This window comes from Centroberyx affinis, unplaced genomic scaffold, assembly GCF_046629955.1.
Source record: "Centroberyx affinis isolate AG114_WGS23_722 - 3 ecotype Tasmania unplaced genomic scaffold, CSIRO-AGI_Caff_v1 ptg001696l_1, whole genome shotgun sequence".
NCBI lineage: Eukaryota > Metazoa > Chordata > Actinopteri > Beryciformes > Berycidae > Centroberyx > Centroberyx affinis.
Window position 1 is genome coordinate 127501 of NW_027280112.1, and position 14997 is coordinate 142497.

Genomic DNA, 14997 nt, shown 5'->3' on the forward strand with positions numbered 1-14997 from the left:
ACAAAATACAAACTGTCTCCTAAACAGCAGCGAGTGAGCGCTCCGTCCAGACAAAGCTGGATCCGTTAGTAAACATGAGTGTGCCGTGCGCAATTTACCAGCGTCACGTTACATGATTTCTGGGCACTGAAGTTAAATTTTTTTTCAAACAATTAAGCTCTCGCTGTCATTTGGGGGCACCAGTGTGTGAAGCTGCATAGTGCAGCTTTAACAAATGGTCATTTCTCCAGTTTAACAGCAATAAGGACAGACTGATATTGTGTGATTGCTGGACACAGGACGGAAATACACAACAAATCCTCAGCAGCCATAACTCCGTTGACTGATATTTAACAGGCTCAGGGCAAGTTCATTTAAATGACAGTAAATATTTACTATTGCTACAAACAAGAAGGCCCAAGGAAAAGGCAAACTCAGCTGGAGAGTAGATCTATCAAACTCCCACTCACATCAGCATAAGAGGGACAGCTTTTAGGCTCTTCCCTCCAGCCAGTGCTGTTAAATTATGCATGAGAAGAAGAGGTAATCAGCTGTTTGTGGTTGCGGCGGTAAAACGCAGTGGTTAGAGTCAAGCCACATTGTTGCACATCTTGCCAGCATACGCCGGTTGGAGGTGTAACGTACACAAACTCTGGAGCAGAAACCACCCAGGTCACTAAGCCCATTGTGTTTGACTGACAGCGTGGAATGCAAAGAATGATGTTTATTTACCAATTACAAATCAAGGCTACCACCCTACGTGGTTAACAACAGGGGATACAGGGCTTTTAGCCATTGTTACCAAAGAAAGACAGTGAGAAAAAATGGAAATATCCAATAGCGAGCACTCAAAAATTTAATTCAAATTGCTTTTTTTCCTGTGAGGAACTTCATTTGTGCAGTGGACAGACAAGACAAATAGGACAATCACAAGACAATCATAGCACAGTCAACATAATAGATAGATAATAGATAATTATTGTCTGCAACCATAAAAACTATGTTGTATTTAGCAGTAAAAACATTTTGGCTGGCTTGTTTTTCAAGTCTCTCCAAATTGTGCCACATCACCCATCATAAGGAATACTGTAGTAAGGATGGTGTGTCTTTTACACCTCACCAGTGTCACCCTAGCCGTTGTTTCGGTGTCCTTGCTGTTGCTGGGACCTATTGATTTTATGGCTTTTCATTTGAAAGCTGTGCTGCTGCGTGTCAGGACCAATGCTATTATGGCTATGTATAGCCGGGGCTGCCTTGGATAAACCTTGTGCCCTCCCGTCCTCCTCTTGGCTCAGATGGCAGATAAGCTGTAAATATGGTGTTGTATTGACAGGTTTCTCATTAGAAAACAAACTCATCAGAATGAATGGACTCTTTCACCTTCAGTAGTAGTTTGTTCAAACTGCGCATACTGTAAGGAGCAGTAGGAGTAACATGCAAGTTACCTGGTTGACTCTTTACATTTATAGTGTATCTCTACGCCTAAATTTGGATATGAACAGGCCAACTGTTTCATCATCTACTTTCCTCTCATGCGTTCGTGTTGACTTTCCACAGCACGGAGGTATTCCTGTCTGCTGCTGCGTGAAAAAACCTTGGCCCAATTTGCTGATAAAAGTAGCGTGTCCCCCTCTGCTCGCGCCTGTTTCCTACTCCGCACACCCTGAGGCGGTCAGAGGGAAACTCTGAGGGCCATAAACATGTGCGGCCCCTATTGGACAATAGGCTGCCTCAGTGGCTGCCCTAATTGTGGTTGTTGACAGTGACTCGGCCTTGCTGTGGGGCCGGTGTTGAGTGAGGCTGTTGAGAGGCCCGGCTCACACTCCTCTTCCTGCCTCCCCGCCTTACAATGGAAGTCCCCAGTCATGTGACCAGCAGGCCTTCCCCAGCTGCAGGGAGAAACCGTTCAGGAAGCGGCGTGGGGTGGGAAGGTGGGGGTGTTACCTCTTCCACATGGCATAGGAAGACCAAGACTCTGGAGGCTTCTAAATCCACATGGTTGTCATTGGTAGACGTCAGTACAATTCCTGTACAGTGAACCCCCTTTGTTCTGCTGAGAGGAAAAGGACGGACAGTGTTACAAAGGGCTTTTCAGCCACAACACATTTTCCAAATTCTAAGGTTAGGGAAAGGAAAGAGATTGTTTGAGTCAAGCCTGCCACCTAAGAGTCACTATCAAAGTCAATAGCTAGCTACACTGGATTTCTAAAGCTGTTTACATGACTCTAAGGAAACATAAAAATCCACCCACACTGTTAACAAACAGCTATTGGTGATGTACCTTGCATTTCTGGGCCCATTTTGTTGTTTAGTTTTGTTGTTTAATTTTTTTTCTTATTCATATTTCCAGTGCAGCTACAATGGAGTTTGATAGGAGAACATTTTTCAGTGATCTAAAACATCCACGGTAAATGTCAGGCTTTGGTGTCAGTCCCTCAAAATCAAAGAACAAGGGCTTTTTTTCTAGACTCACTATTTTACACCGATGTTCAACAATCATACAAGGAGAAAGAAGAGGCAGAGAGAGCAATTTCTTCACTGACAGCAGCCTCAATAGACCAGAATGCAATGCAGCCACACGCCACGTTTTGAGTCCCTGGTCTGGTTTTTCTTGCCTGGAAAAACTCTCACTCTCTTGCTTTTACTACGCTATCGCTCTCTCCCTCTACACGTGTAACCCACAGGTGAATGCAACAAGTTCAGGCATGTTCTCCAGGGGTTATCAAAAGGCATTCTGGGAAATGTAGGAAATCACTAACTGAAGCAGAAGTAGACGAGGCAGGTTGAGGGACAGTTGTCACACGAAAAAAGTAAATTACAACACTTCATCACAAAATAACTCCTGGAATGCATTGAACATCACAGATTGATGATATATGACAATATTCACACTGTAAATTATCCTGATATGATAAACCCCACCCATCTGGTACTCCAAGCAGATTAAAACAAACACTATGAATTATTTACAAAAACTGCTTGACCCATGTCTAGTAGTGTACAGACAGGCCACCCAGCACAGAGAGTATGACTCTGCAGTTCCTCCAAGCTTTTGTAATGTTTACATCACCTCATCCATCCTGGCTTTGTTTCTGGAATCGATAATTAGTTTTGGAGATGAACAACCCACGGCCTCTGAAGCTAAATTATACCATGCAGTTCCCTCAATAAGAATAGTCTAATCCTCTAACGGATGTCTTAGGGCCAATTCTTTCAATTGAGACAACGCTGGCCAAAAAAAACTTAATCAGTGTATGTTTACTCAGGAAATTTGGTTCACAAAAGATTTACACACAAGCATTCGTGCAATTTTGCTTCCTTCTAATGCTGCCACCGCCTTTGAAGGGGAACACCACATGAATATAAGAAAGTCTTTGTTATTTTCATTGTCTAGGTCGAAGGCAGTCCAGTTAATATGTGAACACAGATAACTCTCTTTCAAAGTCAGAATCCAGAGAACTAAGATTCAAATTGGTGTTGTCAGGTGTAAAGACTGGAGCAGCTCCGTAAATTGGGCAAGATAATAAATGTGTGTGAGAGAGAAACCAGGGGGATTTTTTTGAGGAATAAAGGTAACATTATTACACCAGAAAGATTAATCGAGTAGACTTTCTATCTGATCAAAATTTCAAGCCTTGTATGTGATCAAACTTTTATATATTTCTATAACATATGCCATTTGATACCCAAAGCGCCTTACTGTACTGTCAGTGCACACATTTTTATTATGGGTGTGAATCGAAACCTCAACCCCAGCAGTGTTAGTACTTTGTTCTACTCTACTCTTTTCTACAGGACCCTTTTCTGGCTTTGGGAGAGATTTGTGTTCAAAAATATTGACTGAACCGTCTAATATTCAGTCAATTTTTCAATTGAGTAATGTTCCCTTTTAAAGTCCAAACAGCACTGATTGCTGGATTTTATTGTAACTTTTTTTTACTGTATTTGTTTTGTGCAATCCTGTAATACCTGTAAGCATTTTCCACTCTCTTATTCTCCCATTCCTGTCTGTCTCCCTCTGCAGTTTATTTGGCATCTCCTCCATCGTTCAGAGCAACTGCTCCCGGACATGGAAGCTCATCGTGAACCCAAGTCTTAAGTGGCACCACTTTGTCAATCCCATCATGCTGCTGATTCTCTACTACACCCTGGCTACGCTCATCCGCCTCTGGCTGCAGGAACCCATCGACCAGCCGGCGGTGAGGGCAGAGATAGAAATACGATGAATGGAAAGCACATGAGCCCTAGATCTATTTAGTGCAGAGAACTGACACATTTATTAAAATGTTGATGCCATCCAGCCTATTATTGGAAATAGTGTGGAATGCAATCACATCTGGTCATGAGCGTGCCCTGGCCTTAACAGAAGTGGTCTTAAAAAGGAAAAATCCACCCTTAAACATTTTATCACTGTTAGAAAACTGTTACTGGTGATGTACCTTGAATTTCTGGGCCCTTTTTGTCGTTTGGTTAGGGTTAGAATAACTGGCCTGTAGATGATATTTCCAGTGCAGCTACAATGGAGTTTGATCACAGAAACATTTTAGGCGATCTAAAACATCAACGGTAAACATCAGGTTTTGGTGTCAGTCCCTCAGAATGAAAGAACAAGGGCTTCTTTCTAGAGCCGCCATTTTGTACCGAAGTTCAACAATCATACAGGGAGAAATCCACCGAAGAAGAGGCAGAGATACACATGTAACCCACAGCTGAATTGGCCTAATGGGGGCGCTATAAATTTTAAGATAAGATAAGATAAGATTTTTTTTTTTTTTACCTCAATTGTGATATCTCAGAGACCACTGGTCTGATTTTGATGAAACCTGGAGGGATGACACACTTTGGCGCTGTGTTCTGGCGTTTAAAATAATTACACTGGTCGGCCTGATGGGGCGCTATACTTAAAGGTCTAAATTCCAAACTTTGAAAGGCCGTAACTGCTACACCACTGGTCCCAAACTTGGATGGATGATGCATCTTGTTACTGATTGGCTCAAGCACTGCCTGCATTGTTCTTTGGGACGGCATGTTTACTTGTTATAGATTGAACCCCCAATATTAAAGGGGAACTAATGCAGGTCAAGCGATGTGGCAGAGGCAGACTTCTCTGTCATGAAGCCCCCTGGTCCCGAGCGGAGGCCTGTCCTCCTGTACATCAGGCCCCGAGGCTCAGCTCTTCTCTCCTGTAATGGAGTTATAGATTAGTGTTTTTATAGAGGGTCAATACTTCCCTGTAAACCTTTGCGGCTGTATGCATTATTGATCTCTCCACTGAGGTGTGTGTGTGAGTGTGTGGTTTTTTCACCTTCTCTTACACTTTAGAAGACGCTAATAATAAAACATGATTAGGATGTAAATCTGCAGCTGACAGCTGATCGATAGTAAATATGGCGCTTTATGGTGGACCTGATGTTGACCAAACAGACAAGGGTCATTCAGGCCAATCAGGACGGGCTGTTATCATTTCCTGATTAATGTCAAGGTTGATTTGCAGTGCTTCCTCTGGATTCAGTCAGGAGCAATGCACCACCAGTAAAAAAAGGCCTATTTAACTCAATATTTGTCAATACTTACTGTATGTGTTTTGTTTCTTTCTTTTTGCATCTGCGAGTGTGAGCTTTTGTTCCCATTAATTCATTGTAAAATAGTGTCTTGTAAGCCCACGAGGACACAATCAATCAACCAATCAATCAATCAGTCAATCAAGCTAGACAAAGTATGACAGTAAAATTAACAGTGTGATTTAGTCTAATTTCAATCAAGTTCAAGTATCCAAAGAAAAGTTTAGAAAATGTTTAGCACTACAGCCTGCACTAGAAACATAACTGGAACCAGAATAAGAACCAATAAAGAACCAAATCTAAAGTTATAGAGGAAACATTATTTATTATCAAATAACACTATGATTTCATACAGTATACAGCAGAAAGTGAGAGGATTCATACCTCTGATGCTGCAAGTACCTGTGCATGGTATGTGTCTTGGCCTGTTGAGCCACCAGGATGATATTTTGTTTATTGCTAATAAAATACTTAAGAGCGATCGTAAATGGTGGTATCTTATTACCTAATTTCCTGTTTTCAAAGGTGACACTGATACTAAAACGCTGATTCTTGGGAGTATCATCTGTGTTGCACAATAGGAAGACTGAGCTCATGACCCAGTGGGGAAGATCTCTATCATCCAAACTCTCTATCTTTGTTTTTTCAGGACGACGAGGACGGCGATATGAACGAGGAGGAGGACTTGGTCGGAAACGGAACGAATAACTCAGCCGACAAGAAGAGGCAGCTGTGGTGGAAGGCACACCAGGGCACGGACGAGAAAAACGTACGTCAGGCTCAATACACACATGACTTACAAAGTATTGATTATTGGATAAGTCATGAAGAGGTCATCCTTAGGTCAGCAATGCCATATTCTGTAGGTTCCTTTTCCGAAAACGCTGTTCAGGGATTCTAAGGTCATGGGAAACATGGAAAAGAAATTGGGATGTGTGTTTTCTAGGGCCTGGAAAAAAATATGAAAATGTAACTTATCCAATTTGTTCAGGATCATATTCTTCAACTACTCAAGTGTTAAACTTAACTAACTTAGCTAATAAGTGTTTAACAAGCTTGGCTGCTGGATTACTGGTGATTACTAGCTTACTAGCTAAAAAAAATACCAGGGACATTCAGTTGAGTTATTCAGCGAAAATCAACCTGAAATGGAATGGAATAGTCCTGGAAAAGTGATGAAAATTGATTTGTGAAAATATGTAGCAACCTTGACTCTTTATTAGTTGGATTGTAAACTCGAGCTGTAGTTGTTGATTGTTTTCACAAGCTTGCCTCAGGTCTTGTTTGCCCCAGCTTTCACCTCCGTAATAGACATAGCCTCATCCCTGGACCGATTTCAGCTGGAACTGTACACACACACACACACACACACACACACATACATTCTGACCTTGTTCCCATAACAAGGTCCGTAGTCTGTCTCCACTGGCCACCTCTTGAGGTTTAAAAGCTTTTAGGGTGTGCAGACACAGATGAGTGATGGGCTCGATTTACAGAATAGTGCTGGTCGGCTTTGTTCCTGCTTATCAGGGACTATAAAGAACAAGGAGGCCTTTGACTCCAGCAGCTCATCAATAACACACCTTGCCTTGTATGCTCTTTTCTCCTCCCAGCTCCTCTCCACCCAGGATGGCTTCAGTACAGCTGAGGTGGGGGTTGTTCTGGATTTGTGTTGAAGTCTGCATGACTTCAACACAAATTACTTACTCCTTACTCCTTCACCCCACAGTCTTGCTCTAGGCAAAATAATAACTGGAAAGTGCTTTTCACACTGCACCCTTGTAGCCCACGGTTTTCCTTAACCCAAGGTTAAGATTTGGCTCAGAGATTATTTAACCCTTTTTCACACTGCATCGGTTAGCCCGGGGCTACCTAGCAAAGCACACAAACAAAACCACTTTGGATCTGACTAGAAATACTAATACTAACCCTAACCCTAGCTGAGGACTGTGAGTGAGGTTTAGTCAGGTTTAAAGTGTAGTTTGCACTGGGTTAAGTCAAAGAATGTGCAATGTGAAAAAGCCTTTGAATAAAAAAGCATGAGTCCAATACTGCCCTACAAAGCCAAAGTGCAGTAATTGCATTGGTACTGAAACTAAAAAAAATGACATCAAAGTTTATCTTCTGCCCCAGCAATCTACTTTCATTGGTGCAAAAGTGGACTACATATCATTTAGCATTAAAGGGTGTCATTTTTGATGATATGAAAGCTAAACTGTGGTCATATCATTACCCCACAAAGACAAACAGAAGTAACTGCTTTTTATGTTTTAAGGATCACTTAAAACATAAAAAGCAGTTACTTCTGTTTGCCTTTGTGGGGCAGAATACTACACAGTAGTAGTAATGATTCAAATCATTTCCTCAGTTATTGGCATTATACTCAGTATCTGATATTGAACTACAGGCTATGCTAACTTCAAATGGGACCTCCTTTGACTTGATTGCGACTGAGAATGGACCGGTCAGTCTGGACCTCTACTCCACCCCCCAGTATAAGATGGGCCAGTCCAGTGACATCACAGGTGAGCCATACACCCTCTGCGGTCTTATGTTTTCCTCATGGGCATTTCTGTGGAAAGAGTGGAACCAATGAGTGAAAATGCAAAATAGATTAGAACTGCTAATGAGTGATTCCCTCAATTAGCATAAAAAATCACAGCACATATTGTAGCCTGGTGTCCTTGTAAACTAAGATAGTGCTGCTGTCATGTGGAAACCTTGTAACTCCAGTTTTGGTGGTTGTCATGTTTTCACTTAAGTCTTTTTTTAAGATTTAAGATTCTTTTTAAGATTACATGGTCCAAACTCTAAAACCCTCGCGGTTAGGAAACCCTTTCAAAAGCCAGTGGATAAACTCAAAAAATGCATTTTGATCAAGCTACAAAACAAAGTTGTTTTTTTCAAAGTTAACATTTTGGAGACAAAACAACAAAACAAACATATTGTAGATAATTGAAATAGTGCCTATATCATGTTCCATTTGTATTGAAGCAATCTTTTTTTATTGTGTCAGTATGTAGAATGAAGCTGATTTACTGGATTCATAGTTTTCTTAAATCACTACACAACCATCTTGGTAAACAAACAACAAGTGCTTGTAATCAAACAAGAGCTACAGCCACTGATCCGAATTTATGGCATTACACCACAACAGAGCACTATGACTATTTTAACAACGAGGTGTGTTTCTGTGTCCAACCAGAGAAGAAGGACGAATGTGTGTACGAAGTGTGTTTGCCCCCGGAGGAGACGGCGATGGAGGGAGGAGAGGAGCAGCAAGAAGGAGGAGAGGAGGAGGAGAAGAGAGGAACCAGCGCTGTGGTCACTGTCTTCCGCTTCATCATGAAGCAGAGCTATATCTGTGCTCTCATAGCCATGATGGTGAGTAATGACCAGCAGTAGCCCATAGGTGGCGTAACCCAGGAGTTAGAGAAGCAGGCCTACGCTGCATTCAGGTCATATCGGAAGAAGAACGATGGAGAAGAAGAGTGACATCTTGGAAGTGTTCAAGTGTTTAACTCTAATCAGTTTTATTTGTGAATTTAAATCAACCATATATGAACTGCAGCAGAAATTGTTTGCTTTTCATAAGTAGAATTGATTGTATTAGTCTGAGTTTAACATTTTTTATTCTTTTGGACGGCTGACTCCGTCTGAATTTGCTGCAGTGTTTGCCGCTTGTGTTGACACACTTTCACAGTTTGTGACTTCAAGTAGAAGATGTCAGAGCCTACAAGAAGTTCCCACATATCCTACTGACATGAACAATTTTGCCCAGTTGGCAACTTATATTTATGGTGAATCCGACATGTCATGAATGCAGCATTATAACCAGAAGGTAGTCAGTTCAATTCCACAAACTGGTGGGGAAAATCTTGGTGGGGAAAATCTTGGTGGGGAAAGTGGAAGAGAAATACTCTCCTCTCCCTGAATAAATTCCATTAAGAAGCCCTTGAGCAAGGCAATTAACCCCCAACTGCTCCAGTGGAGTTGCTCAGTGGCCAATAGTAGAAGACTGTGGTTGGACTGGGCCGCTCCCAGGACTGAATGTGTAGCAGTGTGTTGCTGAGAGAGAGCATGTGTGCTGCGTCAACCTTTCCTGGATGAATAACAGTTAAATAAATAAAAGTTACACTTATTTGGTTGACTGTGATTGGATCGGTAGCGCATGTGCAACTTAATCTTTTGAAGTGTGTCACTGTCAGTGCATCTTTCTTCTAATGCAGCGCAGCACTGACGCTGTCTTTGGATAAAATGAAGACATATGGGTAACACTTTACAATGGCCGAATTCCACTGTTTTAACCCTTGTGTTAACTTATGAAAATTTATTCTACACAATAGTAGTGTGCCAGGACTTAATAAAAATCTCCCTAAAATGTAATGTATTTACAAGATTGTAAGTAATTATACTTGCATTTGTAACTGCACATAAGTATTGTGTACAATACCTTTCCAAAAGTAATAATATACAGGCTAATAAAGTGGAATAAGGCTATTGTAAAGTAAAGTGTTGTTTGCATGTTACCTGATCAGTTCATATCTGCTTATCTGGCCTTCATCATTCAGTATTTGTATTTATTGAATGTAATGTACTCTCAATTAATTTCTTTGTTTAGGTTATATGTAGCGATGTGATGAATAACAAGAAAAGTGGTGATAACACTGTCAGAAACTGTGAATTGCACTGTATCAGTTGTGTTTTCACCAATAAAGAGATTTGTCAAAAAAAAAAGAAAAAAAAAAGAATGTAATGTACTCTCTTCAGGCGTGGAGCATCACTTATGTCAGCTGGCTGACGTTTGTGTTCCTGATCTGGTCCTGTATGCTGTGGATGGTGAGGGACCGGCGGCGCTACGCCATGCTGACGTCTCCCTTCATGGTGGCATATGGCAACCTGCTGCTGGTCCTGCAGTACATCTGGAGTTTTGAGAGCCTGGAGCCGGTCTCAGGACTCTTCCTCAAGAGGGAAGGGGCGGTTCCCTTCAGCGAGCTGGGCTCCAAGGTACGCCAAGGCCTTTCTGTAGAGAGTCAACTTTTTATAGAAAATAATTGTCAGTGCATCATGGCTGTCCCTGACGAAAGAAATTGGATTAACAGTTAAAGCATTTTCTTGACTTGCATTTTCTTGTAACCCATTACAATGACAAATTGTCAAAACTCCTCACACATTATTGTTCGTTTTTATCCCCTACAAATCCATGCAATCATGCAAACTGACTTTTAGATCAAGTGAAAACCTTTGATCTGAGAATACCAATACATGCAAGCAAGTAAGTCATGCAATATGTTTACAAAATTGCCAAAACCAAATAATTAACTCAAAAAGTCAAACTCTATCTCTCAAATCATCGCCTAATTAACTAAGAGGGGGCAGTCGTACAATATATTCCTAAAGGAGAAGGTCAAGTCTGCAATGTTTTGACATGTTTTGGAATAGTTCAAAGCCTTTCATGTTGGCAGCTACTGAACTTGACCTAATTGTGTCTAGAATGAGATTTTATATGTCAGTTGGTCACCACAGACTCTGGCTTTCATAACAACTACAGACTCATTGCAGCGGTTCATGTTTTGTATCACTGCAGTGTGTGGTATGTTTTAGGAAACACTGCATGTATTCATTCCTTCCGAGAGTGAAGGTGTTATTGTATTTCAGACCTGGGTCAAACATTTTTGCAAATTATTTTTTTGTGGTTTATTTTAGTTTATTTAAATGCCAGATGAGTGGGGTTTGCAATGTGGAACCATAATAATGAGCGCCAGAAAGTTTAGATGATCCCATGAAAGTATAAGATAATAATATATATGTAACTCCAAGCAGGTTGAAACAACTGCTAAGATTTATTAGTTTGAGCCAGGCCTGTTTTCCTTTTTTGTCCTGATCATGTGTGTGTCCAAACATCTTGTTCTCTCTCTGTGTGTCTAGATCCTGTGTCTTCTGAGCTTCTGGCTGCTGCTGAGACAGACGCTGACGGAGAGACAGGAGAGACTGAAGGAAGAAGACACGGATCTCTCAGACGTTCGTGTGGAGGAGCACAAGAAGAAGGGTAAGGAGCCCTGCACTGTTCGTTTAGTCAGATTAAACTAGAAATACATCACAGGTGACACTATGAGTAGAAAGGACAGGAGCAGGGTGGGAAATTAACACTAGCCACCAAACAAATACTGGGAAATTTTGGCTATGGCTGGTAAATTTGTCCATTCTACCGGCCACTTTGGCAGATAATAACCAACTACTATTTACAGTTTGTTTTCTGAAGTAAAGCTTAATGTGGCTGGTGAAATAGTGAGAGTGGCAGTGGCAGTGGCAGGTGAGTTAGATTACACTAGAAAGGAAAGTCTTTGAGAATTGAATTGAAATTGAAAAGTCTTACTAGCTATCTTTAATGCATTAGGAGTTGAGGGACAGTTGACATCATCATTTCAAGAACCTTTGAAATAACATTTAAAATGACGACTGATGAAAACGGTTTTAACAATATGATATGCTGTTATACTGTATATCAGCACTCATGGAATGCCTCCTGTCCAATCAAATTACTCGACTGGAACTAACTGTTGTATAAAATATGGCAACTATACTATAGTTTATGCCAGAGAAGAAGGAAGAACGGTGAGGCTGTTGGATTTCCACACCATGGATCAAAAAATGGATAGCTAGGTAGCTTGGAGGCCCATTTGATTGACTGACTGTGGAAAAGTTTTTTGGATGCCTTGGTGTTTTTACCTTGTTTATAGAGGAGGAGGACACTGGGGAGGGAGGGGAGCAGGACATCATGGAGGTGCTGGGCAACATGATCATGGCTGTGCTGGTCAAGTACTGGATCTACATCTGCGGCGGCATGTTCTTCTTCGTCAGCTTCGAGGGACGCATCGTCATGTACAAGATCATCTACATGATGATGTTCCTCTTCTGCGTGGCGCTCTACCAGGTACCGTCACGCAAACACACATGTGATCATACGTGTGTGGAAATGCTGTGCACTGTTGTCACGTGAAAACCTCGTAACACGTAATGGGTTGAGAAAACGACAACAAAAAGGCTATTTTCTTAGTTCCTGAAAAGTTTTACATTTTCATCTGACTGTGATGATATGCACAAGCATGCACACACATGCACACACACACACACACACACATGCACACTCAGCCAAATGCAGAGAAGTGTATATTCCATACTCTGAGAATGAGGAGAATGTTGTCCGGTTTCCAAATTCAATTTCCAAAAGACAAAAGGTGCTGACATTTTAACGGTGTCATAAAGTTTGTGTAGTGCAGGCTCATAATCCACAGTGCATTCTCGACAGTTTTATATCCACAACGACAGTAAAACAGAGCCCTCACCCTAAATCCAAATGTCCTCTATGCACTTTGTAATTTAATACATTACAGTTGTTAATATCAGAGAATTTAAAACCCGAGTAACAATCAGCTGTTGCTCCTGTCCAGGTGCACTATGAGTACTGGCGAAGGATCCTGAAGTACTTCTGGATGTCGGTGGTGATGTACACCATGCTGGTCCTCATCCTGGTCTACACCTTCCAGTTCGAGACCTCGCTGCCCTTCTGGTCCAACCTGACCAGCATGGATGAAGAGAGGTGAGCTGCACAGAGAGGTTAAGGGTCAGGGAAGCAGCATTGTGACTCGCCGCTGATCTCAGTTCAAGACGGACAGGCTTGGAAACTCTGGGCAGGGAGAGTGAATCAGTAACACTGTCAGTAACACTGGACCGCCCTGCAGCAAGGCATCTAACAGCTGTTTGCTCCACTGGAGCTGCTCAGAGGCCAACAGTAGAAGACTGTGGGTGCACTGTACAGTCTGAATGCATGGAACTGCATGAATGTAAAGCAAGATGCAAATGAAAAATAGAATGTATGCACAGCAATCCTCCTGGATATTATCAGGTTTCCTAATAATAATAATAGGTATAAAAAAGCCACTATCCTAGTGAGTTGAGCCTGAGGGAATTTTACAAATTGTTTATTTCATCTGAAATTAATCCATTGTCAGAGTAGATTTTTCAGCTTTCACCACACCTAGGTTATTACACTAGCTATTTTTCTATTCATCTCACTTTTAGACCTTTTCTCGTTTCCTATTCAACAGGAAAATGGATATTTTGGGTCATGGAAATGCAGGAAATTGCACTTTTGCCTTAGGTTGTGAACCCTATGGAAGAAAATGCCTGTTGAACGGGAATCACTGTTTTAGTGATTTGTGATAATATATTGTAATACAGTAATATACTAATCACCTGCCACTGACAAAGATATGACAGAATGCCTCAAATACATTTAAGCATAGAGGCTCAATTCCCACGCTCTCTTTTTTCTCCCCATCCAGCCTGAAGGACCTGGGCCTGGAGCGATTCTCTGTCTCCATGCTGTTCAGCAGGATTTTCATCCCCACTTCCTTCCTGCTGGTGTGTATCCTCCACCTCCACTACTTCCACGACCGCTTCCTCCAGCTCACCGACCTTCAGGCCGTGGCAGCCAAGGAGGACAGCACTATCTACAGGTGAGACACATGGTGGTGGTTTGGGCTGGGGGTCGAGGGTTGAGAGTTTATCAAGCATAATACAAAAAGTCGAAGACTCAGAGTGTGATCACACTTTTTTTGCGATCACAGTTTGTTTTCTTTGGTCTGAGCCATAGTGGAACTTACTTCATTGCATTTTTGGATTTGGTTTGTTTAGGTTCGCACTGCCCAATTACAAGTGAACTAGGGCTTGTAAACAAAAATCAAATGGACTCACAAGTAGCTTGTTTATTGGAGTTTTCGTAACCTGTCATCCTGCGAGGTTCGAGATTGTGGTTGGGGAGTCAAAACAAATCTGATTCCAGTCCCTGTAACTTGTTATGGACTTGTTTGCACTCTTTGACAAAATATCCCTTCTCTGGTGAATACGAGTTAAGAACACTGAAATAGCTGAGCATATAAGCATCAGTCCGGACTGTGGTTTGCCTTCGGTTCATTTTGTTATCCAAGCATGATTAACTGCTGGCTATCAGATGTCAGCATCCGACTCCCTATACCCATAAAACCTTACATTTTGGGGTCGTTTCCTGTAGCTGGTTCAGATTACGTTCTCACTCCCAAGAAACCGCACCGCAGTTCGCTTGGAAGCCGACCAAGAACCGAATGTTCAGGCGTCTTGGTGCCACCTGAGTTTGAATGGCATCGTTCTCACCTGCTCAAATGAACCGAACTAACGGAGTAAACGCTCCAGAGTCCAAATAAACCGCTCCAAACATGCTTGGTGTGAACATGCCTTTATTTTAATGGGTGATGGTTGATATTAGAGTAGCAAATGACTGCACTGAAGGTACAGAGGGTAAACTCAACTAGAGCTGCAACAATTAATCGATTAATCGATTAGTTGTCAACTATTAAATTAATCGCCAACTATTTTGATAATCGATTAATCGGTTTGAGTAAATTCTCTGATTCCAGCT

The 14997-nt window shown here is 41.7% G+C and overlaps 1 protein-coding gene across 1 annotated transcript in view; it reads left to right on the forward strand.

Moving 5' to 3' along the window:
* Window positions 1-14997, forward strand: part of LOC139651643 (piezo-type mechanosensitive ion channel component 2) — an 81772-nt gene that overhangs the window by 27092 nt on the left and 39683 nt on the right. Inside the window, exons 8-17 of the mRNA XM_071528644.1 lie at window positions 4004-4178; window positions 6190-6309; window positions 7154-7189; window positions 7948-8065; window positions 8746-8924; window positions 10311-10547; window positions 11469-11589; window positions 12281-12474; window positions 12992-13140; window positions 13886-14059. Coding sequence (XP_071384745.1) covers window positions 4004-4178; window positions 6190-6309; window positions 7154-7189; window positions 7948-8065; window positions 8746-8924; window positions 10311-10547; window positions 11469-11589; window positions 12281-12474; window positions 12992-13140; window positions 13886-14059 — 1503 coding nt within the window. The remainder of the gene's footprint in view (window positions 1-4003; window positions 4179-6189; window positions 6310-7153; window positions 7190-7947; window positions 8066-8745; window positions 8925-10310; window positions 10548-11468; window positions 11590-12280; window positions 12475-12991; window positions 13141-13885; window positions 14060-14997) is intronic.